Below are 27,896 nucleotides of genomic sequence, written 5' to 3' on the forward strand. Positions count from 1 at the left end.
CCTCCACCTCCCGCTTCGGCGCGTTGCCCCCGCGCCACCCCCCGTCGCTGAAGTTAGAGGAGCCGGCAGCGGGCGCAGCCCCGCGCCCTTACCTGCGGGGGCGTCCCGCGGTGCCGGGCCGGGCGGGAGCTGCGGGAGGCCACGCAGCGCTGGGCACTCTCCGGGCAGCGGCTGGGGCCCCGCACAACAGCCTGCAACCGGGAGCAGCCCACCCGCCTTGGAACATCCGTCCCCTACCCCTTTCCTCGGGGTGCCATACATTATATATATAAATATATATATCTAAATATGTATATAAATTCTGGCTCTATCTAAATCTGCTCCACCGCGGCCAGCTGCCCTGCTGTGGCCCCGGCTCGGCGCTCCCCGCAGCGCTGCGCGCTCGCCCCGGCGCGGCCCGTGCGCCCCGCTGCCCGCCCGCCGCGCCGTGCCCCGGCGGCACCGAGCGCCGAGGCTCCGCAGTCACGTGGCGCGGGGGGCGGGCGGCGGCGGCGGGGGGGCCGCTCCGCAGTTCGCGGTCTGCCGGCGCCCCGGCACACACCGAGCGCTGGAGGCTCCGCCGCGCCGCCTGCCAAGCCGGGATCTACCTCCGTGATTTTCTAGCCCCGGTTTTATTTTTGGTTTTGTTGTTTTTTTTTTTTTTTTTTTCCCCCTTCCCCATCACCCGTTTTCCTCAATCTTGGATAATTCTTGGGGTGCTGGGGTATTTTGGGATTTTTTTTCTAAGAGGGGGGGTGTCTGGGCATCTCCCCTCCGCGCCCGCTGCCTTGCTCCACCTGCCCTTGCGCCTTTTTTTTTCTTTCCCCCGTCTCTCCACCAAACCCGGGCTGATGTGCTGTGCGAGAGGCTGGAAATGGAAGTGTTGATGCTCTGGCTTTTCCCCTGGATATTTCAGTGCGTTTCGGTGCGGGCGGACTCCATCATCCACATTGGTAAGAGAGGGAGCGGGGGGGGGGTGTTGGAGAGGGACGCGGTAGATAAATAAATATATAAAGGAAGTGTCTCGTTTAGCCGCGATAATGTCACGGGCAGCGGTGGAACCCAACTCCGCGGAGAGACAGGAGGACAGATGGGAGGAAGGCAGCTGTATTCTGCCCCCGGTTGTAAAGTTAAGGCCGAAATGCCGCCTGTGCGCCGGGCAGGGGACCCGCCGGGGCCGCCGCTGCGGTCTCCCATGTGGCTGGGGAGTCTCTGCTTGGACCTGTTTGCGTGGAAAGGCTTTCTTCCCCCCCACCCCCCGCCTCCTCGCCACCGAAAACAAACAACCGCCCCCATCACCCGAGCAAGAGAAAGGCATAATCTGAACGTGCTCGCAGGGAAAACTTTCGGGGAGATAATCCCCTGGTTTCCATCCCCTGCCGTAGCAGGTGTCAGCCAATTCGGAATGCGAGGGGCGGAGGGGGGAACTTGGCTGGGAAAGGGTTAGAAAGGAGAGCTTTGCAGCGGCTCTGTGTGAGTGTGTGCGTGTGTGTGTGTCTATGCGCGCAACTGTTGTGGTTTGAATAAGATCTCATTAAAACCCCTGGGCAGCAAGAAGGCTGGATCAGTGGGAGGAAGAGAGGGATGAATAAGAGGCAAAGGAAAGGCTGATGTGAACTTTTATGGCTTCTGGGAGCAAGGCACGGTGATGTCCGCGGGAAGCCTGGCAAGCAAAAGCGAGGCTCTGCAGTCACCTTTTGGCTGGTGTTGAAAGGTACCAGCAGGAACGAAAATGAGGATGTGTAGGGGCGGAGAGGGGGGAGAGAATCACTTGTGGAGGATGATAGAAGAGGAAACGGGAGTATGTCCGGGAAATGAAAAGCCGTAATTCCCACCAGCCTTTCGGGGAGGATGGGAGATCAGAAAAAGGAGGGGGCCGGCGTAGGAGCCATCCTGGCGAAGGGAGGCTCCACGGATACGGGAAGAAAGTCCCGTGTCAACCCGAGGCAGGGAAGGGGAGAAGGGGACCAGCCCTGTAACAAGTTTCCCGGCACGGACAGCTCCGGGGCCGTGGGAAGGAGGCTCCGGTCGCCGCCGCTCGCCTCCGGAGCCTGGGGGCGCAGCCAAGGCAGACAGCATTGCGGAGCCATTAAGGAGACGGGGTCAGCCCTGACCGCAGCGGGGGACTCCGGCCCAGGGGCAGTCCCCAGGGCAGGACAGACCCTCGCGGCCCCGAGGCCAGCCCCGCGGGGAGGAAGGGAGGCGGCGGGGCCGCCTTGGGGAAGGGTCGGGGTAGAAGAGTGGGTGAAGGAACTTCCGCGGGTCTCGCTCTCGGCCACGCTTCTTTTGCACGTGGACCGTGTCACCTCGGCTTCTCCCCGCACGAACTTCAGCCCGGGCGCTGTTTGCTAGCTAAGTGCTGGCAGAAAGAGCGGTCCGCTGGGCAGGAGCGGGGAGCTGCTGTGTGCAGAGCTGTGATGCACACGGGCAGTGCACGGAGGCTCAAGCCACAGGCACCACGGTGTGAATCAGCAGGACTTTTCCAGACTGGGGAATAATGCTTTTTGCTTGTTTTGTTGCCAACTCTAAAGATCTCCCAGAGCCGCGTAGAGCAGGGCAGTAAGCCTGGCGTGGGCACACACACGCTCCGCGGAGAGGGATTTTATGTAACACACATCGCCAGATGTTTTCACGTTAACTGCATAAACAGGACAGTGAAATTAAAGCTTCCAGGTTACTGGACACAAATCCCGGCTTCACGTTCTTGTGTGCTTCTAAGCCTCAATAAAACCGCGGCCCGAAAGGCAGCATCCCAGAGAGAGGCGAGCAGCGAGCAAAAAGTTGGTGGAGTTTCCAAACCTGCTCCCTTTCCCGTCACTGGCGAAGCAAGTCCATCACCCCGCCGTGCCTCTGGTTCAGGGCTCCGTAAGTGCCGGTGGAGCAGAAGTGACCGGGAGGAACGCTGCGCTGCCCCGTGCCCGGGACCAGGCTGCCCACGTGTGTGGCCCGGCCCCACAGGCGCCCGGTGCCACCGGGATTGCCCCACCCGGTGCCGTGCGAGCCGGCTTGAGCCCTGCACGGCCCAGAGGGGAGTGGGGGTCCTGGCCGAGCCCTCCTCACCCTCTGCCGCCTTCCTCCCCTCAGGTGCCATTTTCGAAGGCAATGCTGCCAAGGACGACGAGGTGTTCAAGCAGGCGGTGTCGGATCTGAACCTCAATGACGACATCCTCCAGAGCGAGAAAATCACTTACTCCATCAAGCTCATAGAGGCCAACAACCCCTTCCATGCGGTGCAGGAAGGTGAGCACCTCGGGCGGTATCCACGGCACGGGAGGGTTGGGTACGTGGACGGGACGGGGCTGTAAGAGGTTCTTCCCGTCCCATCGGCGGGGAGGGGGCGCCGGTGACAGCCCGGACCTGTCCTGGCGCTCGGCTGGAAACTTTTCTTCGGTCGGAGGTTGGCGCTGTCTTACAAGGAAAGGGGAGGGAAGGCGCGGTGCGGCGGTGGCGGCGCCGTGCCCAGCCCAGCCCAGCCCAGCCGGGCCCGGCCGTGCGCGCAGGGCTGCCCGGGCCGGGGCGGCAGCCGCGCTGCGCTGGGACGGCCGGACAGGGCAGGGCAGCGGAGGGCATGGGGGCTCCACAGCGCTCCTGGCTCCGCCAGTGCGGAGGGCAGGCCGGGCCACGTCGCACCGCTGCCTTCGTGGCACCAGCAGGGCCACGCGTGGACGCGGAGGGACAGGGCACGGGAAGGGTCCCGCCCGCAGGGAGGGAGGCGGTGATGCGGCACCGAGGGGCCGGGCAGGGGGTTTGACTCTGGCCGGAGCGGCCGCGGAAGGTGCGGGCACAAGCCGGTACCTCTCCCCGAGCATCCAGGGAGGCAGGGCCGGGGCTGCGACGTGAGCGTGGACCTCCCTCGGGGGGCCGGGCAGGGGGTGAGGGAGCCGGCTGAAAGCCTTCCCAGAGTTTGCAAGATCTGAAAAGTAGCTACGTTGGTAAACCATTCCAGTTAGATTTTTTTTTTTTTTCAAAAGGGAAACGTTTAAATTAATCAGCTTGCCTTTACAAATAAGACTTTAAAAAGATATTATTTGTGATTTAATGAAACGAAGGTTAATTATGGCCTAGGTTATTTAAGAAGCTGTATTTTTCAGTAGTAATTATTCTAGAAACAGAAAGCTATTTATATACCCAGACAAGAATATTTAAAAAAATGATTCATCACCAGCCTTACCCTTAGTTTTACAGAGCACAGCGGATCTTTCCCGGTATGAAAATTTGCATTAATCCATATGTATTTATGTCTAAGTTGTGTACATGTAAATTATGGCTACAAAATTATTCCAAATGTTAATTTTCATGAACTCTGAACAATTTCTTCTGCTTGCTCTTTTCCTCAGAGTAGGTGCTAGTTAATATTATCAGAAGAAACAGCAATATAGATATTTTCAAGGGCCTCATCCCATTGACAGTAGGATTGCTTCAGCTGCTCTGAAAACTTAGCAAGGTGATATGAAAAAAAAAGTTTATGAAAATGGGAAGAAGGGGACTTGAAAACAAAATTCTACCCACATATTCAGACACCAGAGGAAACCAAAAATCTCTAAATACTGATGGGTTGATTTATTGGCAAAGAATAACTGAACAATTGGATCTTCTTACATTTGCAAAAACTCAGTGTCCTATATTGGAGCTTATTCATATTCATGGAAGTGACAGTAGTTGGCTGGCTGAACAATAGCTTTCTACAATGTCTCTTCTCAGAAGTAAAACTGTATGAAACCATTTTGAATGCCCAGCGAACTGAGCTGGCAGTCTGGTGGATGGGGTCCCTTTGCTTAGTTTTGTTAAAAGCAGGAAAGCATGACCTAGTGGAGAATTCTTCTTGGTCTAGTAATACTTTTTTAAAATTGAGTTATTTGCTAACATTGAAGATTGGGATTGCATTTATGAAGACTACTATGAAAATAAATTCTCTCTGTTGAATTTCTATGCTGCATCCACAGAAAAAAGCCTGGTCAGATTTTCAGCCATTTTGTTACAAGAGCTTTGTGCTACCTGAATATATGTAAATAAAGATGTTTTCTACTGTCCCTTCCAAGATGCTCTTTCAGGGCTCATTGATGTCCCTTCCAAGATGCTTTTTCACTGCCCATTGCAGTTGGAATTGCTCTTTGATGAGCTGATACCATGCTGGAGAATTAAGGAAGTGGTTGATGATTCTTCACAATTCCAAAAAGAACTTGTTCTCTATCACTGCTTCATTAAGGCACATCAAGGTGTTTTCTTTTGGGAGGACTGTGGAATGATCCTTTCTGCAAATAAAAGCTTACCATAATGGGAGGCCTAAGAAGAGTGTCTGACTTTGCTCAATTTCCTGGCTTGCTTTGTTAGTTCAGGTCAGATTTTTTTTTTTTTTAATTTAATATTTAATTTCCTACCTTTGAAACTGCCATCCATGTGAACAGAATAATCTATGGGATGTACAAGTTGCTGGTCTGTTCCTTCTGAGCAGTGTCTCATTGCCCAGTGTTACTTGATGTTGCTCTGACTATTCAAAATCTCATTGTATCTCACTGTATGGATGTCCTGCTCATTTTGATAAAATACTGAATGTAGTAGTCAGAACAACCTGGAGCAAATACGCTGCCCAGACTGCTCACAGAATCTTGCTGCCACTACATAAAATACCCTGACATCCACATTACTCTTCTGCAGCATCTTTCCAAGCAATGGCATGGAAATCAATGTTGCAAGCCTTAGCTTCACAGGGATGGAATTTTTTTTACAAGTGAAAACCAATTTGGAATAAAAATAGACCATTGTCTATCACCACCAAAATAGTTCACACAAGGAAACCAATCAAATACTGTTTTTATTTGAAGTGTCTTTTGCACAGTCTTGTAAGATGACATTGTAAATTATCCTTAAGTCCTTTTAAAAGAGAACTTCAAAGAGGGACCTTCATTTCAATGATATTGTGCTGGTAAAATTACAGAAAGTCATCACTCCTTGTAACAATGTCTACTACACAATGATGAAACTTTAATTACTGACAGAGGTAGTTCTAGCATGTGTTTGTCCTGGCATTTACTGCGCAGTTAGAGAACATCTGCATGGGTAGGAAGCACAGAAGAGTAGCACCAGCAGGGTTTTCTTGGAGGTGCAATGCATTCACAGAACTAAAGGCCAAACAAAAGATACCTTGCTTTTCATGCAGAGTAGTTTTAAGTGCTGGGATGTGCTGAGAAGTATTGCTAGATTTTGGGAAAAAAAACCAAAAAAACTCTAGGGACTTTGCTATAGTGAGATAAGGGAGCTATAGTGATAGTCTCTGGTGACTGAAATCATTAAATAAAATTCAGAGATACTTTTTCTCCAAAGACTTGGTGGACACTCATGTTAACGGTTGTGACAGGTACCAGAGAACTGCAGTTAAGAAAAAGTATAAATTTTATTTCCTTCTTTGTCTTTCATTTCAACGTATATTGTACAAATAAGATCCTGTTGTGCCAGTAAGTAATGAGGTTGTTTTGGTCCCATCAAACTCATTCTATAACAAAGTGCAGCAAATGGGTGCAAGGAACTCCGGTGGCAAGGGATGAAACAGTAAAGAACGAACAGACCCTGGTGTATGCATAAAATAGGCCTGTTTTGTCTAGCCTTGCAAGCAGTCGTTGCATTTTATATAATATTGTTTTTATGTATGTGGCAATTACTTGAGGGAAAAATTGTTTTTTCACTGACTGTTATGTGAGGAAATATACATGGGGAATCATTGTTCTTTTCATATGATTTAGAGAAATAAGCTCAAACCACAAATGTGAAGTTAAACTAGATTGTTGCTTCCAAAAGAGTTATGTGCTCAGTTTCAGTTAAGTGGTTGCAGTGTGAGCTTGTTTTTGTGTGGTGTGTATTTAAACTAGTACTGTAGTAACCTTTTTGTGATTCAAGGATTCAAATAATCTCAAAGCTACTTTTTAAGCTTTCAGATCAAATTGAGATTTCTGAGCCTGTCATTGATACTCAGAAGGGACTGTGTGCATGATGTATGGGCGGCAAAGTTTTTTGGGTGGGCTTGAAAATGTGATGACATCTTGAAACAAAAAAAACCCAAACAAAACTGACCTGTAAGTTTTTAAAATGTTGCTTTCAAAGGGGGCATAGTTAGCTGTAGGTCAAAACTATGACATGAGAAAGCTAATACTTGCTGTTTGTAGTGCCCTTAGGAGAAGGGATCCAAAGAAGCCTTTTACTCAGAAACTGCAAAACTTTAAACCCCATTTTCTCAGTGGATGATGCTTACACATCTATGGAGCTTTCCTGGAGCTGAAACTTGCTGTTCTTTCTGCATAGCAATTTGAAATGAATTGTTTCTAATTTGAGAGGTCTTGTATGTGTGCTTGTTGATGTTAAAATGCTGTCAGTTCTGGAAACCAGAACAAATTTGGAAAATCAGAATGTGATTTGAGAACAAGAATGGTGTTCCATAAATGGGTTTATTGTCAGTCCCATACACACTGCTGTGGTTTCAGAGCAACTCAGAGCTGCTGAGTTTTTGGGTGTCTGTGCTGTATACCATTGAGTGAATGTGATCTGTTATCATCGTCTGTAGCACTCGGTAATGATATGTACTTGATGTAAAATAGAATAGACAGACTAGACTACTGGAAGTGACCTACAACAATATCTAGTCCAGGTGCCTGAATAATTCAGGGCTGACCAAAAGTTTGAGCGTGTTATTAAGAGCAATGTCCAAATGCCTCAACCACTAACAGGCTTGTGGCATCAAGCACCTCTCTGGAAAGGCTGTTCCAGAGTCTGACCACCCTTGCAGTAAGGAAATGCTTCCTCGTGTCCAGTCTAAACCTCCTGTGGCACAGCTTTGAGCCATTCCCACACATCATGCCACTGGATCTCAGGGAGATAGATCAGCACATGGCTCTCGATCTATCTTGTCTCAACACATATATTTAATGTTACAACCAGAGTTGCTTTCTACAGTTTTATTTGCTGAGAAGATGTAAGCTGATTAAATAAGGTGAAATACAGATCTGGAGAGCCAGACTCAGAAGCTCCATTGCTATTTACATTTATTCATGAAATATTGCATGTACAAATTACTAGGGCTTTTTAAAATTATTATTATTATTTTTAATTTTTTAAAAATTTGTTAAAGAAAATAAACCCAAAAACCAAAACTTTATTGATTTGACTGCACTGGCTTGGGGAACTGGGTCCATAGGTAGAACCTATTGGCTGCACCTAGACTTTTTAAGTAAAGTATTAAAAAAAATCTCATCCACCAGAATTGCAAAGGATTGGTTTATATCGATGTACTGTCAGTTTTTCTCCAGTGTTTTCTCTTGAGTCTTTCACTGTCAAATAACTTTACCTTTATCTGCTCTTCTTCCATGCTTGAACACAGATATCACACTGTTTTCATTGAGGTGCAAGGTCTTGTTTGGAAGTTTTGACAGGTGCACTCCTAACTCTCTGGAAAGCACATAATGTTACATACTTTTTTTCCTCAGTTTAATACCAACTTTCAACAGTTTTTAAAAGTCAACCAGAAAGTGTAGATAGGGGTTCCCACCAGTGGTCAGAGATGCTTTGCTGTGCAATGACACGTTTTTTTTCTGCTGGTTCTCTGCAATTAAAAGCTGTTGCTCAGTGGGGTGAATGGGTTTAACAGTTTTACCTCCCTGGGCCCTCTGAGGTCAGAGCACGACTTGTTAAGGACTGCCACAGTGAAGACATCTGTGACACTGTCATCTCATTGTGCTTGTGTTTTTATGCTCTACAGTTGTACGTCTTGGTATATTATAAACAAGAGTGTTTTCAGAGCTAATGAAAACAGCAAATTAAAATGTCCATCTCCTGATATTCTTGTGCTTTTGTTATGTTGAAAGCAGGGGCATGCAGTAGGAAGGAAAGGAGTTTATTGCCCATGAAGGAGTCCCTTTGGTGCTGAGGATGAAGGCAGGCTACAATCTATGGGCCAATATCTATATCCCCTTTGTACTGTTGGTTCATCCCTCTTGCTGTTTGTTGCTTGGTAGCCAACAGCTGTTCTGTTCTGATCACAGTTTAATGGCAGGTGCAGAATATTTGGTACTTTTGGGAGGCAGTCCCACTCCAGCACACCCCTGGTGTGGTTTGGGTGTTTTTACAGGCTGTACCAGGTTAGTTCCACCCCAGCCACATGCTTTGCCTTTGCAGAGGCTCCTGTCAGTTCAGGCTGGGGCTGGGCTGCCCAGAGCTTGGTGAGACACTGTCACACACTGGTGCTGCAGGCACTCAGGGGAGCAAGGACGTGCCACAGCTGAGCATCCCAAGGGAGCAAGAGGCTTTCTGTGGAAAAGAGGGTGTAACAGCAGTGTAGCTGGGACCTGTTTGGAGCACCTGGTCCTGCCCCAGCTTGGTGGAGTCTAGGGGTGGAGAGGAGGCCATGAGAGGCATCTCAGTCCCTGCTTGCTGTAGGATGACAGGGTATGCCTTATTTTCTTGCTTTGCAGTTAAAAGACTTAGTTTGAAAGGTTTTTTTGGTTTTTTTTTTGGTTTTTTTTTTTTTTTTTTTTTTTTTTTTTTTTTTTTACTTCCTCCATCAGCATAGCTGGTTAAGTGCATTTCTTCTTTCTTCCAATTGCAGACTTGCTAATACTTTTGTTTCCATGTAAGGTGTGGGTGACCCATCTATTTTGAGGGTCTCATATAGAAAATTAGCTGCAGGTTAGGCTACAGTTCTTTTTCAGTATGTAATAGTCTTTCCCATTGATCCTGCTGCTGATCCTGCTTATTTACCAAGGAGCTGCAGTTGGGTTTCTTATTCTGGGATTTCATTATGGAAAATGTGCTACTCATTAACTGGTATGCTAGAAATTATCCTGAAAGATCAGAAATAAGCAGGGTTCATAAAAATGTTAGGGAATGTGTTTCAGGGTTAAAGATTTTCTTTGTGTTTCACTTATTTTTTTATTTTTTACAGAAAATAATTTTCTGAGCACTTTGTTTGTCTGTGGCAGCTGTTCTCAGTCATTAATGTGGAGGAGGATCTGTAAAAGCAAAATAAGTACACAAAACCTCCTCAGCCTGATCTAGTTAAAATAATGGCTCAAGAACAAGATCCTGAACTGTGAAATACAGTCTGGATATATGCATATACATGCTTGCCCATATACTCTGTACAAATAATTTAATTGCTAGATTTACTGTAATGTGTCCAGCAGGGAATATGCCTTGAGCCTTTTTGTGTTTAGAATCTTCCAGCTACAGATGATTAGGGGATTGACTATCTAAGTATTACATTTTAAATTACATCTTTATACTTGCTGAATGAGACGAATTTAATATTTTGATGTGATTTTTCGTGGTGAGGTTGAGTGGTACAGTGAAAGTAGTTAAAGCTGCACGTTCTTTGAATGGAGGAGATGTCATGTTTATTAAAACTGTTTGTGGCTTACCACAGTTGTTTACTGGAAGGAAAACAAAACAAAGCCTCAAAGCCAAGTTATGCAGCTATAATAGTGCCCGACTGTAAGACTACAGCACACCAAGACTGTCGCTGAAACAGTTACTTCAGATTTCACTTTTTGTCATTTCAGAGCAGCCAAAGTCTTTTTCTGGCAAAAAATCAAAATGTTTCTCATACTTTTATTCATAATAAATTTCCTCTGAGGAGAATTCCTGCTGTGTCTTTTTTTGTCTCTGTCATCTTGTGCTTGGAGGTGTTTTTTCAACTTGCCCCTCAGAAAAAAAACATTACTTAGATTGTTGAAATCGTGCTGCTGTGTGAGTCTTGTAATTGCAGGAAATTTGAGTTTTATTTTTAAAACCTGCAAAAGTGTGTGTTTTTCTGAAAGCGACCTGCTAGAATGAAATTGATCCACAGAGTTCTTCTTTTTTATTTTTTTTCTTGGCAAGAGATTTTTCCATAATTTTCAGTTATTTGAGTTGATGATTTTGAAAAATGGTTTACATGTTCAATTTCACATTTTTACACTTCTTTTATTTTGATGTAATAGTACTTGCAGTGATTTTTCTTACACACAGAAATGCTGTGGGTCCTTTCCATTTGGAAACCTGTGGAAAGTGGTCAGGTTTCAGACTGAGGAATAACATGTTTTATGCACAGAGCACATATGAATCCTGCAGATTTCCTTACATAGGACTGTGTTGGCTCTGAGGTTGAAATCCTTGGTGTCATCCTAAGAATCCTTTCCATGTCACTCTTCACTGAAGAAGGGGAGCAGCTGATGCTGATCCTTAGTGCAGCTCTTTCCATATTAGTAATCTTGTCAAGGAAATGGAAGTGAGATTGTTAAGTAGTATAGAACATTTCGAGATACTCATTTTATATCATATGTAGATCTGTAATAATTTCAAAAGCAGATAATAATGATATGCTAATATGCCAGGTTTTCTTTCGTTTACATAACTTTCAGGCAATAAATATCTGAAATGTGAACTATGTTGAAAGGCTTTCTTTTATGTTTTTCCTAATAGCTTGCATTTAATTATAATTTGGAGATTTGATTGCTGTGTTTGAAAAAGGGTTCAGGTTTATGAGTTTGGAGTGCTTTTCATAGACTGAAAGGTTTACCTTATCAGGAAGAAGCTGTCTGTACTAGCACAGCTTTTGTGAAGTTCCTTCATTCTGACCCTGTTGTGCCTGTCCATTTTCTCTCTTCTGCCTATTACATATTCATGTATGCAGTAAGAATACTGGAAAGCACTAACAGCCAGTCCTTAAAGGTAACAAGAACCAAGAGGCATTAATTTCAAGTGTTGTTTGGCTACATTAAAACACACAGCAGGGTTTCTGCTGCTTGACCTTACTGAGAACTATTTCCTTAGCAACCTTTCATAGAGGGAGTAAAAGGACAGCAAGAAAACAATTTCTCCCCCATATAGTCAACAGAATAATATCTAAGAAATTAATTTCTCTCATATAAACACATGAATCTCAAGCCAAAATCTTCCAGTGGGGCCAGGGACTTATTAAGTATCCTATTCCTCAGTTTAGTCATTTTAACCTCTGCTTTTTAATTTACTTATCTGAGTCTAAGAGATTTTAACTAGTAACATTGCTGATGGAATGCTTTCAATATCCTCAAAATCTCATTGACAATCTGGTTTGTTCTTATTTAGAAATTGAATAAAAGGATTTTCCACAGAACTGAATGTTTGTAAAGTTAATGAAAATTGTCTTTGTCAGTGCATAAATGACCCTATTTGTGCCATTAGATGATATTTAGGAAACACCAATTATTTGCTGCTTGATAATACTTTCAATAGAGAAGCTGTGTAATGATGTAGAGCATTTCCATAGCCCTTTGTCTTCTTAATCTCCCTGCTCCTAAATAAAGGTAAAACTTGGGATGGTGGAAGGAGGAGTTTGCTTACAGGAGACAGTCTCTCAGTGTCTTGTGCATTTGCAAATCCTTATTTTTTAAACAATTTGTTTAAACTTAATTTTACATTGATTTAAAAAATGCTTCATAACTCCAAAGTAAACTGATGTAAATTAAGCATTGTCTTGTGTGAAATATTAGCTGCATTCTAATTGAAATGACTGATGATTTGCCCATTTTCTATCCTACTTGAAAATATTTTTGGAATGAGAAAACTTATGTGAAAAGTTTAGAGAAAAGGAACTTAGGATGTGATGTCTGCAAGGGTCAAACCAGAGAGGATTAGGATGTTACCAGAGAGGATTAGGATGTTGAAGTCCACAAAAATAAAAGGGAGCAACCCAATTATCTGCTTTAAGTTGGTGGTTTTTTTTTTTTTTTTTTTTTTTTTTTTTTTTTTTGGTGAAACTTCCTTTTTTTCCCCTTTTTTTTCAGCTTGCTTTTGTCCTGAAGTTCATCAGTTACTGTGGAAGTAACAGTGTTTTTGATATAGGTAGGACTTAGTGACCCAAACAGAAACAGAAAAAGCTTGTTCCTCCTCTGGTCTGAGCAAGGTGTTTGCACAGTATGGGTCTGGTTTTTAAAGCAGCTGGAGAAGGGCAGAGGTGCCACATCTTAGACCAGTAATCATTTTGCAAATAATTGGCCTGTGCAAGGCATTTCACTTTCCAAGAGGAGAAAAGGAATTTTTGCTCACAGGCTGGGATGGGGAAAGATACAGTGTAGCAGAAGTTGAGGCTGACAAACCTCAGCTTGTAGAAAGCCCTTGCCCAGGACAGCTTGACAGGAGCATGCCCATATCTGGGTTAAAGTATTGTGTAGTCCACATGAAAAGTTATCTCATGTTTCAGCACTAGCCAGCTTTTATTTTTTTTAATTTTTAAATTTTTTTTTTATTTAAAAAAAACTGTCTTTCTAAAGGCTTAATGCTTTGTTATGTGTTAAGGGCAGTTTACATTTTTGTGACCATAGTGTGTCTTTGCTTTTACACTACTGTTTTGAAATATAAAGTAACATCATATGAAACTGAGGATCAACTGGGCAATGTAATTAGTGATATATGATTCTTTTAGAATCAAATTTGCAAGCCTAGTTCTCAAAAGTGTCTTTGAGTGACTTAGTGCTGTCTTTACAGTCTTTGAGTAGACTTTTTTCAGTAACCCAGTATTTTTCTCAAGAAGTGTTTCTCTCTGTTGTCCATTTGGTTTGTTCTTATGGTTTTATTGTCAAGTCAGGGACTGTAGAGTTGTAGCTGGTATCTTTATGCCTGGGGTTCTTAACTAAAACTCTAGTTTCTCAAAAGCATCTAGCTGAGGAGGCTTTCCTGTCTGTGGTTGCAATTTCCAGAGCCACTTCATCACTTCTAGCCATGCCCCATTTTGTATGAGCAGCAGGTCCATCATTCTACCTCCTGGTGAGGTTTGTAAATGTAAATTTTCTCTTCAAATTCTGATGTCTTTTTTACCTGTCTTCTGTTGTTTGGCAGCATGGTGTTCCCCCCATACTTCCCTCTTCCCTGCTACTGCTCAATGCAATAGATTTTATGAACACGCTTTTCATGATTTACTGGATTATTTTATTTCCACTACATTTTAATCATCGTGATGACATCTGTTGGCAGCAGTACACAGATGCTTTGTCAGGGTATATTCTAAGGTTTGTAAATGCTTACTATACCCACATAACAAAACTAAGGTTTTGACTTTTTCATTTACATTACAAGAAGTGGGATTGCATTATGGAAATGAAAAGTGTCTCTGGAAGACTCACTGCCTTTCAGTGACCAGCAGATGAAGCCTCTAAGTTTCATGTAGCTTCCTCTGTGTTACCTGCTGCAGTGAGCATTGCATTACAGAATTAAGCCTCTCATCCTGCTTTCACTGATATGAAGGGTAATCTTCCTCTCTTTTAAATTTTTTTTATTTTACATTTTAACCTTTAAAGCTGTCTATCACTGCCATTATAAGGAAATGGAGAACACACAGGGACAAGAAGCCAGAGCTGCTTCTTCAAGGCATCTCTATAGCTCTAAAGAATGGCAAAATATCAGGAATGTAAAAAAGAAATTACAGCAGTGGTCAGTTGTATTTGCTATAGGGCATTCTGGCAATGCTAGTACCTAAATGTAGTCAGACTAAAATGGTAGTTTGGTCAAAAAGCATTTCCTAAAACTTTTGTGAACTTGAGGCAGATTATGCGTGGTCATAATTTCAAGGTGTTTGTGTTTTCTTTCTTGTGCTAATTAAGTTCAAAGAGGTGTTGCACTTTGTGCAGCTCAACATGAAGAAAAGTACTTGGTGGTATGCAAGAAATAGCTTGTTGATCAAAGATGGGAGTTCATGTCCTGCATTCATGGTGGCACTGGGGCTCTAAACTGGATTTTAGTAATGTTGGTAACTGGTCTTTGTTGTTGCTGGCCTGCAGGGAGACTGTTTGTAATCTGGAGTTTTGTCTCTTGCCTTGAGAAGTTGTGGGTGGTTGTGTTGACTCAGTAGAAGTGGCACATCTAAAGGATGCTGTAAGAGGAAGGTTTGGAGCAGGATGTGTGTCATGTTTTGGTTCTGAAATGTAGTTTCTTAGAAGAATAAATGAATAAGCTGTGACATGGGGTAATTAAAAGGGAAGAAAATTCTCTTAGATCTCTTGTGTTTGTAAAAAGATAAAATGTGCTTTAAAATCATGCATTCTTTTGGGCTTGCAGGGGAGAAAATCTTACATTCTGTAACTTGTGACAGACTTGCAATGTAGAAAGTTGTGTTTCTTTTCTTTTTTTTTTTTTTTCCTTCTTCCAGAAATAGCATTGCTAAATTGCTCAGGGGTGTAGTTTACCTCTGTATAAAACCTGTGCATGGAGTGTAAGTTAACTGTAAAATTCATACACTGTGAAATGCAGCAGAGGAACCCAGAAAACTACTGAACAAGGCCCTGGAGAAAAATATGTATCTTACATACAGACAACACTTTACCTGGCAAAATTCAACTTAAACTCTGTCACAAGAGGATCAAGGGATAGGCAGAAAAAGGTGTTAAGTGATTGCTCCATTCACTTTCTAGGACAATTAGGGGAACTAATAAGGTAAAATTGCTCTGTCTGAGGGTGAAGAAGAAATAGGAGTTTCTCTGAGTGCAGAACAGCACAGCAACAGTTGGAAAGGCTCTGCTGGCTCCAGTGCCCCTGAGAAGTCCCTCAAGGCAAATTGAAGGCTCTGATCTGTTTGCCATTTAAATCTGTACCCAGCTACTTTGTTGGTGAGGCGAACCAGACTTAGGAAATACAAATAAATTTATAGATTTAGAAAGTTCTGTCATATCTCCATCTCTTCAGGGCTACTTTGAATGTATAATTTGCAAATATCTTGTCAGATTATCACATTAACTGAGAAATAGTTATATATCCTAGGGCCTTTGGCGAATGCACTTTGAAGCTGAGAATTTTAAGAAGTATTTTCAAGATTTAGCGTGTTATTACAATGTTAATAAGTAGCTTGAGAACTGAAGAAAAACTTATGATAGCGTTGATAAGATGTAAACTATCTGAGGAAGCTGGGCTACAGCTCAGATAGACATGCAAGAGGGAAAATGAAATTGCTCCTCAAAAAAAGTCAGTATATATGTAAACTTGGCAATTAAAAAAAATATTTCTGGTGATGTTGCATATATGAAAAAAAAGAGATTTTTTAAAGCTTTTGGTTAGAAAGTTTTCTACCAGGTACTAAAAAATAATTTTCCTTATGAAACTGTAGAGACAGAAATGAAGATGTAGTTTGATCTTTGTCTCACAAATTCCAATTTTACAAAGTTCTGTGAATTTCTTCATGAGAGGTTGTTAATGTGAAGTGTGCCTGTGAACTTTCCAAAAGATCACTAATTACCTTTGTATCCATATTTGCAAATCATGGTTCATGTGGGAAAAGTGTGGCCATCAATGTAGTAGAGTATTCACACTGCTTTAGGAAATTGTGCCTACAATGCAGTCAGCTGAAATAATACTGAGATTTAAGTTAATGGTGGGAAATATTTGCTGACAGGGCTGGCCTCAAGGCATTCTTTTTCCTTCCTAAATGCTGATAAAATTCATTGAAATGTTCTGAAGTATATTGATGGTTGTCTCAAGATGGCTTTAAAAGTATTATGTCATCCTCCTCATAATTACATTCTCTTTTTGATGAGATTTTACAGGAAACTAATTTTATCTCTTTTTCTATAGAAAAGTATTTCTATAGAAAGTAAACTTGTTGAGATTATTAGTTATCTTGATACAGGGAAAGGTCAATTGATTTTCTGGATGCTGATCTTGGATTAAGTTTTAAATTGTGGAATTTTAACTCTAACTTTGGTTGCTGGTGTATGAAAATAGTCAGGTGAGGCGAAATGGGAGTCCCAATAATTTTTCCAAGCTCTGATCTGTACAACAGTGTTAGGAAGACAGAACTTTGTGACCTCTGTGTGTGTCCTTGGGATTGGAGTTCCTCTTCCCAGTGCTTACAAAGTGCTATCAGATACTTCATGCCTGCTCCCAACACAAGAGGGGCCCGAAAAGGGATCTTCCTCCTGAAAGATAGCTTAAGGTGCTTGGTAGTCTTTAGCTTCATTCCTTATTTTCTTTCCCTGCCTTCTCACTTCTGGCATCCTTTGATCACCAAAGTTCCAGAGGAAGTGATGAGATATTTGGCAAATTAGCCTGGCACACCTCTTGCTTAATTCTATCACTCTGCAGCACTTGTTTAAATCAGAAGTGGGTTAAACAAGATGTGGACTTGTGAAGAAATTTTTCTCCTTGGTAAGATAAGTGGGGAACTGCTTCTTACTTCATTTTCACTCCCTGTGCTCTGTTGGATGTGATCCATTTCTGAGTTTTCTGAACTGTTTGGCCTAGAACATTTTTTGGTATTGCTGGGGGGTCAGTACAGCAGCTCGAATTTCATCTGCTCTGCTCGTGAGTTGTGTTGTGGTTCTGGCCTTTGGCCTCTTACTGTAGACTTTGGCCTGGCTGTAGGCCAGTTGTTTTCAAGCTTTTTCCATTTCTGTACCTCTGGAAAAGTTTCTGAGTGCATTGATAATTTAAATCTACTGAAACTTGGTGATGTTGTTGGTTTTTATTCTTTTTTTAATTGTCTAGGTTGGTCTGTGACTCACAGGTTGAAACCAGTTGTAGAAGATTTAGGAAATAGTCCTTGGTGTTCACAGGACCCATGTATTATGGACTCATTTATTATGTTTTCCTGGGATTGCAGAGAATTGCAATCAGTGATCCCAATGATCTTTCCAGCTTTGTCCCTGGCATGGAACATAAGTACAGAATTGTAGAAGGATTTAGGTTGGAAAAGACCTTTAAGATTATTGAGTCCAACTATAAAATGACAGTGTGTTTTATGTCACTAACTTCATGCTTATTTTCCTTAAAATAAATAATAATTTTTTTTTTTTTTTTTTTTTTTTTTTGGTACTGAGGTTTTCTCTTATCATTAACTGACTACCAAGACTAGAAATATTACCTGGTGTTCTTGAATGATAAGCCTTTATCTAGGAGCTGACAAGCAGAGGAATAACCCCTCTGAGTTTTCCAGTCTTGTTTTCTATGGGGAAATACAATGTGAAGGAGGAGAACCCTCTGGAGGTATAAGCCTGAGAAATATAAAATGAAGATAAGAATTCAGGATGTCTGACAACCATAAGCTCAGATATTGGCCTGTTTGCCAAGCATGACTGTTCCACTGTTATAATGCAGACTAGAATTCTTTAATAGCTGCACTTCAGTGCTTGTAAACTAGTGAGTGATTATTTCATCTTCTGTTTGTATCATTCATCAAAGGCTCTGGGCTGACAAGGCCTGGAAGACTCTCAAGGATTTGCTGCTGTTAATGCAGTGTGCTACAATGGGACCTTTCTTGTACAACAGTGTTGCTGAGTACATCTAATACCACAGTCTCTATTATCACTGACTCACTAAATCATAGGAGCTGTGTGCTCCTCCCCATCTGCCTCGTTTGAACAGATTGCAGCAAATTCCCTCTGTATCTTGCATGTGAACATTTGAAGTTGATTATATTTGTTGCCATTAATAGCAAACAGTAGTTGTTTGCTGCTTTTGTAAAAACTCAGACCATTTGCTTAAAATAGAAAATAGAATTAGTTCTGTGAGTATTTTGATGAACTTAGCTGTTTTCCGAAGTATAAAGAAATCACTGTATTTGAGAATGCTTTACTGCTCTAATTTATTAAATTTATTAGATGCTTCTTCAGCTTTCTTCAGTTCATAGAAGTTTAGTCTAAGAACCACATCTTGCTTTCTTTTTGTTCACAGAGATTTGAAAGAATAACTTTATAACCATCAGTAACCATGTGAACTTTCACCTGGCTTGATTCTCAGCCATATTAGAGCTTAGGTTTTAGACCACACATAAGCTCATGGCAACTCTTTGTTTCTAAATAGTGCAAATCACTGTTAGTTTTTACAAGCGGCTCAGAATTTGTGCACAAAAGGGCTTTCCAGGCCCATGTGTGTTTAGACCTGATCTGTGACCGAGACAGCCTGAGTACAGTGAGTATGAACCATGTCCAGCCCTAGGGTTACTTCTACCCTGCCTGTAGCAGAGCTTGACTCAGTCATGGGAATCTCCTTTGGGATGCATTTCTTCTTTCTTTCCAGGTTAGCTTGGCGCTTCAGCGAGTGTGTGTCTTACTCAAGAGAACAACTCAGCTGTTTTTTTACTTGTGCTTATTGCAGTCACTTGAAGTCTCTTGCAGGTATTTCTGTAAAGTTACACGCCTTTAACTCAGACACAAGTGATCATCTCACAGGTGACAGTGTGCCCAGCTGTGCTGGCTGAAGACAACCAGGGCTCTGTCACTGGACTAATTGCTTCCAGCTGAGTCATGAGCCTCAGCAGGTTTGACTGATCTGTAAAGACCTGAAGGGGTTCATTCTAAGAGAAAGAACTGCAGTCTGATATGTGCTGTTCAATATAGGCACAAAATAAAGACTATAGTGGGGGAAGTTATTTGTTGAAAATTGCTCAGTCAGCTCTACAAGAAATAGGCAATAAATCCGCTTGACTGTCTTCATTAAACCCCAAAACATCTGTTGCAACACTTTTTATGGTTACTGAAATAGGTATTATGTCTGACTGTAAAAGTTATAGATAACATAGCTTTAAAAATTTATTGCCTGTTTTACTAGTCATTGATAAATAATTTCTGAAAGGAGGCCTGATCTGTGGAATTCAGAGATTTGGGGATGAGAGTATCTAGGTCTTTCAAGGAGAGTCTGTCTGAAGATTTGATATCAGATGATCTTCTGAGCTCATAGCCAACTATTGCTAAGAAATGAGGAAGAGCTAGCCAAGTATGGACAATGGGAGAAGGAAAACAGAAAAGTCCCTAAAGGGGTCTCCCAGGCCCTAATATCAGCCATGCAGGTGAAACTTGGTATCCCATCTTAAAAATAACTGTAACAAGAGAAAGGCTCTACTTACCCAAATTGCCACACTGCATTTAATAATTTACTGTAGCTTCAGGAAGTGAATGTGGAAACAAATATGTCAGGAGATAGGGCAGAGCTGGAGCTGCTGTTACTCCATAGTGCAAGTCATACAGAAGAGTTCTGAGCCTACATTTTTTAATACACAAAAAATGTTATATGTAGCAAAGAACGTATTCCACAGTGGATTAGAGATCCATCATTAGTTTTTGAGTGCTTTCAGTGGAAAAATGTAACAAAAGTTCTTTGAAAAGGCATGTAAGCAACTTTGCTCCTTTATCATACTTCTGAGAAAAATGTAAAACAGAAAATGCAAACAAAATTAACCCCCTGTTTATAAATAATTCATTCAATGAGGTTTGTGAAAGAGGGGTTGGAAAACTCCTTTATTTCATCTTTGGTATTTTGAAAGCTGAATAGAGTGCAGCTTTTCTGTTACAGACTTCTTATTAAAAAATTATTCCTGCCTCAGAATGTATACTTTTTGGTGACAGTGAAGTTTTCTGTTACCTCTGCTTATTCTCCTAAGCAGAATCCAAGGAAGCCCTTGCTGTCAGTACTGATTCTTCTTGTGGTAAGGAATATTTTTGGTCTGAAAACTAGTTAGGTAATCAGTCTTGGTCAGTGTCAGTAGACACACCAAACCACTGCCTTCTGTAATTTCTTTTGTTTCATATCATGACAATATTTTGGAGAAACCCCTAAATTTCCAGGGAACTGTTAATTCTTTTAGTGTACTTGGATATCTGACAACAAAGCCTTATTGTAATTTAGAAGACTTTGAAGCAAATGGAATGACTTTGACCTGAGAGCTTTGGTGGGCATTGCCACTGCTGCTGTTGATGGTTGCTGGTGCCAGGGCTCACTGAGGCACACCTAGAACTGTCCCAGGGCTCACTGAGGCACACCTAGAACTGTCCCAGGGCTCACTGAGGCACACCTAGAACTGTCCCAGGGCTCACTGAGGCACACCTAGAGCTGCCCCAGTGCTGCTGATCTGGCTTCTGTGCAGGCACCCTGGCAGGGAGAAGGGAGGCAGCAGAAGAGTGGTGGGGCTGGATCTGCTGCCCATGCAGCTGGCAGGGGCTGCTGAGCCTTGCACACAGACAGCCATGGGCGATATCTGCTCTTACTCTGGGCCAGTTGCAGAAGGAGCCTCACAAACTGTTATTGGGACTCCTTGGACTAATGAGGGAGCAGGATATGTTGGATTGCTCATGACTGATCATCTGGTCTCTCTGTCAAAACTTGTTACTGAAGTCTGTGTATGTGGGCAAAATTCCCTTTTAACTTCAGTGAGAAAGCTACAAACTGAGGCAAGCGAGTCCCAAAATCTGGAATTTGAACCAATTAGTTGGTCTGTATTTTCCCCACTTTTCATATATATATATGTGTGTAGATATATCTAAAATAACTGCTCACCATTAGGAAGATATGTACATATTTCCTATAAGATATATCTTGTTTTATGCCAAACCCAGTCATTATAGGAGTGAAATCCTTGCAGTTAGGCTGATTGCAGCCCCCCCCCCCAGGACCTTGAACAGTAGTTTCTTGAGCACTCTGGGATCTCCCTTGCAGGCCCAGCCTCTGGCAGGCTGGTTTTTGATGAGGTGACCCAGCCATCAGCTGCTGAGGCACAAGGTCCTTTCAGCTCTTGCTGCACTTAACCTTGTGTTTGCATTGCACTGAAACTCTTCAACCAGGTACTTACATGACTGTCTCAGTGTCCTCATTTCCCACAGAGCATTGAACCATCCACTTAGTATCTCCTTTCACTCTACCCAAGCTTTAACTTGAATCCCAATAAGAAGTTCTGTGATGCCTAATAATGTATGTCTGGTAACTTGCTGTAAACTTGCTGTAAAGCTCCCGATGATTTGGTGCAACAAAAAGAAGGCATATTTCCATTGAAAATACTTTTGTTCTTTCCATTTGTTCTGAAGCCAAATGCTTCAGAAATAGCTCTAGTGGTTGGGTTTACCTCTGCAAACCTGAGTTTTTTGATACTGAACAATTTCTGTTCAGAAATTACTAATTAGCTGGAGGCTCATGATAAAACAAGGAGGTGTCAAATATGGTAAGAATCTCTAGGGAGGTTGCTGTGTACCTGCCCTGTGTGTTTGATTAGGGAACACTTCTAAAGCATAGGAGAGAGAGAAGCTGTCATTCTTGCCTCTAACGGGAGGCCTCAGAGATGGAGCTGTTAACTGCTCTAGAGACAGCACTGTGGATTTCCCTTTTGAAAGTGTCTTGAGAGATAATTTTCCTTCCCCAGATCCCTGGTGACATGAAGGGCTCAAAAGCATGTGTCTGACTTACAGCCCCTCAAAGTCTTATCCAGAGGAAATCTTCCCTGGAGTCTCCATAAAGACACTTGTAAAGAAAAGGAGATCACTGCTTGCACAGGGCCATAAGATCTCATAAAAAGGAAAAGCTTTGCACAGTAGAGGATTTTTCTTTTTTTTCATATACCCCCTAATGACTGAAATCAGTAAAAAATAACCCAACTATAGTCCATCACACAGCAATAGAGAGGACTTGAGTTAGACAAAGTTTTTAGCTTTATATAAACCTTCTTTGTGTTTTATATAATAGCTGCATGTCACTGTGAAGGACTCTAAAATGGCTTTCATCAAGAGGGATTTACATGAACACTGAAAGACAAGGTGATACTGGTACTGACTTGTTTTTCATATAGTCTTTGTCATTTTAGCAGTGTCAAAATTTCTTATAGCCTAGATGTTTCAAAAAGGCAGATAGATACATATAAATGGTTCTTCAGAATGTTTATAAGTTTTGGGCTTGTAAATTGGAGTTTAGAAGTCAGTCTTTATCTGAAAAAAAAAATTAGTCACTTTCTAGTAAATCTGTATTTTTTAAAACATAAATATTTTAGTAATTCTAAATTTTTAGACCATTTTATTGCCTATCACTGTATGGATTCTGATATGTTTGCTCTCTAATAATATAATTTTTCTGCTCTACGTACTTGTAACAAGCATTGTGAGAATTACTTAAAAGTCCCAATTAGAATAGTTAGCAGACTCTTAGGTATTTTATTCCAAGAGATCTTGCCTTGAAGTGCTTTTCTTTTCCCCATATGTATTAGGATGAAAGGTCAGGAAACAGAGTTGCAGTGTGTGGCACCAGGGATGTGTGTTCAGATGGTGGGGTGAGGGTTGGCTGCCACACCACTTGCAAGTCTCTGAAATTGCTGTTTTTATTGCCTTTTGATGGCTTTGCACCAAAAGTTTTCTGAGCATAGCTGTCCCTTCTCTACCGGTGTCAGACTTCGAAGCTGAAAGAGAAGTTAACAGCATGATTTGTGAGAAAACTGGCAAGGTCCTGTCAAATCTGCAACCACGTGGTTGCATAGTAGTACCTGTTTTGAGAATATTTTCATCTTTGTGGTTTTCTGCAGAGCAAACACTAATACTTAATTAGTTGGTTAATCACAAAAAAATAGCAGGACATCAGTTCATATGGACTACTTTTATTTAAAATAACTCTTGGCTTTCATAGCAATCATCCTTGGTCTTATCATTATTTTTTTCTGGCTTTTCTTCAGTTACCAGGGATCAGCTACAGGCCCTTCTTTGGTAAACTTATAAAATTACCTAGGTGGCAGGCTTTTGCATGGAAGGAATTGATATGATATTAATAAAAGGCTGTTATTTTGTATGTCTTGAGAGTGCCAGTATCCTGTAATTTGATGGAAATTCCCTGGCCAAGTCCATCAAGCCTTTCAATTTTTTCTGTGACCTTTCCCAGTCCTTGCTCTTGCCCCTTTGGTTTACATTTGTCCTCAGAGAGCTATGCTGAAGTAGGGTTTGGCCTTGGTATCTCTCTGTAATTTTCTAAAGGAAAATAAATGACTACACCATTTCTGTTTACCTTTTAGACTGATCTTCATTTGCTACATATCTTTGATAGCTGCCAGAATGCATTTCCAGCTTCCTCGATGGTTGAGTTTATCTCCCATCAGATCTCATTATGTTCTGCAGCTTTACTGCCCTAGGAAGCAAGTTTATGTATTTCTTCATCATGTTATTGTTTTTTGCTCCTTTACAAATATAATCTCTTCTATTTTTGTCCGTTTCTGAATGTGTGGGTAACAGCAGTTTCCCAGAGCACTTGCTTTGTATTCTGTAAATCATTGCACCACAAACAAATTCCCTTTTTGGCTGTACTGATGTCTCTTTTGCCCCTCATAGTCTTGTCATCACAGATTCCTGCATCATGAAGTGCTTTCTTTAGGCTCATCTCTTTCCTTCCCTACCACTCCAGACTTTACTGATGTTTTTTCTTGTCTGCCTTTACTTTTGGACTTCCAGTCTCTTGAATTTCTCCTACCAGGACAGCTGCAGTCATCAGATGTATGTGATGCAGGATGTCTATTGCCTTAGTACTTTCAGAAAGGTTATGTGAAAAGGAAAAGAACATAAACCCTCACATTGCTTAGTAATGAGGGGAGTCGATGTGCAAGGGATCCTTGCACCAGAAGAAAATCCTCGTCTTCCTCAGTGAGAAGAAATCTGAGGATTTCACCAGGAGGAAGACACATTCCCCACACCTTTGCATTTCCTTTGTATCCACATTCCTCTCAGGCTGGATGCACATAAATGTGCTTATGTGGCAAGTCAAAGCAGGAGCCATATAAACTGTCTCAGACCACCCAGATCTCAAAGTCACTGCATGTGCATCTTTATTATAGCAATCATGCTTTCAGATTTTATATACATGCTATCCACATTTACTCTCTGTCTCTCTATATCTAGGCCATATTTCCTGTTTAAAGTGAAAGAACTGATGCATCTCATCTTTAAGATATTTTCTTTTTCCATCTGTGCATTAGCACAGCTGTAACTCTAAAGGCTACACTTCAAACGAGTGCTGAATTCTTACATTGTTTGCAGCAACAAGCACTACAGTGGTAAAAACACTTCCATCATGGGCTCTAGCTTGGCTCTTGCCTCCCACTGGGCATCCCTTTCATTTCCACTGTTCGTCTTTAAACAGTGTATCTTGTCTGCGGACACAATGGAGAGACAAGCTCTTCAGAAATGTATGCAATAATAATCATCCTTTCTGCAGGCTTTTCAGAGTGGTGAGTACCTTGGGATCTGTCCTTCTCTAGCAAAATAGTGGCATTTCAAATGAACTTTATTTTAGGGTAGTAAGGTAAGGCAGTGTCCAGGCAGTGAGGGAAGTATTTCATTATTAACTTGGCTATGTGAATGTCATAGGTAAACATGAAGTGATCCTCCTGGATCGAGGTGACAAGCCTATGATGTTGAATCAGAAAGAATGATGAGTGTTAGTTTTTACCCTGGCTCTACAGTGGTGAGTAGCAAACCAGTAGAGTGTCCGTCTCCAGTTTGCTCATGAACATGGCACGTGAGCAGGGTAGAGAATGATGGACTTTTGGGTCTTCCTGATGTGAGGTTCCCTCTCTTAGGTTTCATGCACATTTTCAGTACATTCATCAGTAAGTGAAAGGATCTTCTGTTGTAGGGAAAGGAAGAAAGCTTTAGTTTACTTTTTGTTTGCGACCTTTCTCTGTGATTATTTTGTTAAATGGGATGGGTTTCCTTAGGTGGGAAGCCAAAGTAGGCACAAATGCTCCGTTCTTAATTGTGTACTTGGGAGTTGCTTGTTGATGAATTAACTCAGCAGTTTGGACATTCAGAGTAGGCTATGGTTCAGCTTACCTAACCCAAATGCTTTGATTCTCTGCATGTGTGTGATAAGTGTTAAGCTTTATGTATACCAGTGGCTTCAAGACAGCTAATTTGAAGTCTCTGTTAGTCAAAACGCATATTTGAAGGCATTGTGCATCTGCAGACTAATGTTTTTAACTTAGTTGAGGCCCTGGAGTGAGTTTGTCACCATTAAATGAGGGTTGTTTGCAAGATCTGAAAAATAACAACTCCAGATCCATGCAGCCATTGTCATGTAGCTGCATTATGTGAAATTTATTCTGTGTCTTCCAGTTCTCTGAAGATTTGTGTTGTTTCTGCAGGGAACAGATTATAGAATCCAGTAGCTATAAAAGATCTATGGGAAATTAAAGTTACTGGGAAAGTATTTTCTCCCTCTTCCTCTAGTTTGATTCTCCCTAGTTTTCTGTCTGTGATGGAAAAATGTGTACCACATTGCCATTACTCTAAAATAATTCCTGCTGCTAAGCAGTGCAAGTTTGATGTGACACAGTCAGTGTTGGGAGCATTATGATCTGTATCATACTGTCCTTGAGCGTGCTTCTTTGTATGCCTGTCTTGTTTGGGTTCATTTTATAAACTTTCAGCGTCTTCTGTTTCTAGTTTTTGCATTAAAAAAAGAGTCAAAAAATTCTTACACTTTTTTATGAAGACAGAGACAGGGATATAATGAAAATTTATTTTCAAATACTTTTACTAGGGAGTGATCTCTATACTTTTTTGATAATTTAACTGAAATTTAGGATTTTGGAAATAATATTAATAAAAATCTTCATGACAGTAGTAGTAAGAAGGATAATCAAGTAGGCATCTCCCATAATCCAGGCTAGTCTATTGAGTAACCTCCTTTACGTTTCCATCAGAGGGTCAAGATTTGGGTTTTGGAGACCAAAACACAGTGACAGCTTCTGACATTATAACTTTTGGAAATATGTGCCTTACATATGCTTTCACTGTTTATGTTTTGTAGGGTACGTGGAAGATCCAAAGTCTTGAACTTATCTACTAAATTTAATTTTCTTCCATTGTTATAATTAGAAATATGGAAATGCATACAAATTTCACATAATGTACAGGGATATCAAAAACCATCTTGTGCTATTGACGTGAACTCTTAGTTAGATACTGGCAGATTTTACACTTGCCAAAAGCTGAGGTTCTGGGGTGGGAGGAGAAAATAGATAAATTTAGAATGAAATGCAAGAAATTTTTCACAGAAAGAAATGGAATTAAAAATGTATTGCTGCACTTCTGGCAGCGTCTTCACATAAAATATTTTGACTTTTTGCTTTTGAAAGCAATGTAGTTCAGGGATGAACCCTAACAGTTGTTTATGTAAAACTGTTGCTGGGAAGTTTTTATACCTTTGCCAGCTTTCCCATATCTCCAGCAATAACCAACAATTCTATCCCAGTTTTTGGCTCAAAGAATTCTCTAAATTAAAAGGAAATATTGTTGAAAAAATAAAATATCAAATAGAATTTGACATTTGCATTAAATATTTGGTATTTAAGAAAAAAAATGCTTTAAAGAAACATTCCCTTTTTCCTCAGTATTTTGCTCCTGTGGTAGATTTTAATTTTTTAAAATATTTTATTAAGCCTAGCTCCAGCTATAATTCTAGGAGGTGTAACTGGTAAATAATCACAGGTAAATGAAGTATCTCTGCATATTTCTGTACATGCAGACACCTGGCATTGTGATATTCCCTTCAGGGAGGGAATACGTTGTGAAAAATCGAGTCTGCAAATTATCTGTCATAAAAATACTTTATTTCTGGCAAAGCTACAAATGGGGTGTCTGTGTTGATGCATGCCCATAGTGTCATTAACCATGTTCCTTAATAACTATTAATTTGCTTCACTGGAGCTTGTTTCGTCCAGATTAATTACAATGGGAGGGCCAAGGACAACTAAGAAGCTGCTTTATTTCACTGCTGCTGAGAGGTGAGAGCAGTTAGGGAGTGGAGGCTGCCTTTGGTTATTCTGTAACTCTTTGCATGATGTTGGTTTCCTTGGATCTTTTTACCTGTCACGCCTGAAATATCACCTATTAACAGTGTCCAAATCATGACTGGGAAGAAGGGCACGCTCCTCTTCCTTTGCATACCCAGTATGGAGCTTCCAGGATTGCACACAGATGCAGTGCAGATACTGTTATGAGATTTTCCTTCATCTCTGTATTTTCACATCCAGTACCCTTTGTTGCAAGCCTCGTAAACAAAATGAGGGCAGAAAAGCAATGGGCTATTGGGGAATGCCCCAGTGGAGTCAAACGGGAATTGTAACAGGACAGGTGAGAAGAGCCTCTTCACAAAGTTAGTTTTCCCATGAATCATACAGGAGCTCCCATTACACATGAATC

General features: G+C 41.7%; 1 protein-coding gene across 5 annotated transcripts in view; it reads left to right on the forward strand.

Annotated features, from left to right (window-relative positions):
• Nucleotides 1–734: 734 nt before the first annotated feature.
• The window catches only part of GRID1 (glutamate ionotropic receptor delta type subunit 1), a 483,696-nt gene continuing 456,534 nt past the window's right edge, over nucleotides 735–27,896 (forward strand). For all 5 annotated transcript variants that reach the window (XM_053949219.1, XM_053949215.1, XM_053949216.1 and 2 more), the window contains exons 1-2: nucleotides 735–932; nucleotides 3,064–3,219. In XM_053949219.1, coding sequence (XP_053805194.1) covers nucleotides 854–932; nucleotides 3,064–3,219 — 235 coding nt within the window. In that variant the 5' untranslated portion in view covers nucleotides 735–853. The remainder of the gene's footprint in view (nucleotides 933–3,063; nucleotides 3,220–27,896) is intronic.

Source organism: Vidua chalybeata, chromosome 8 (genome assembly GCF_026979565.1).
Source record: "Vidua chalybeata isolate OUT-0048 chromosome 8, bVidCha1 merged haplotype, whole genome shotgun sequence".
In the NCBI taxonomy this organism is placed as follows: Eukaryota; Metazoa; Chordata; class Aves; order Passeriformes; family Viduidae; genus Vidua; species Vidua chalybeata.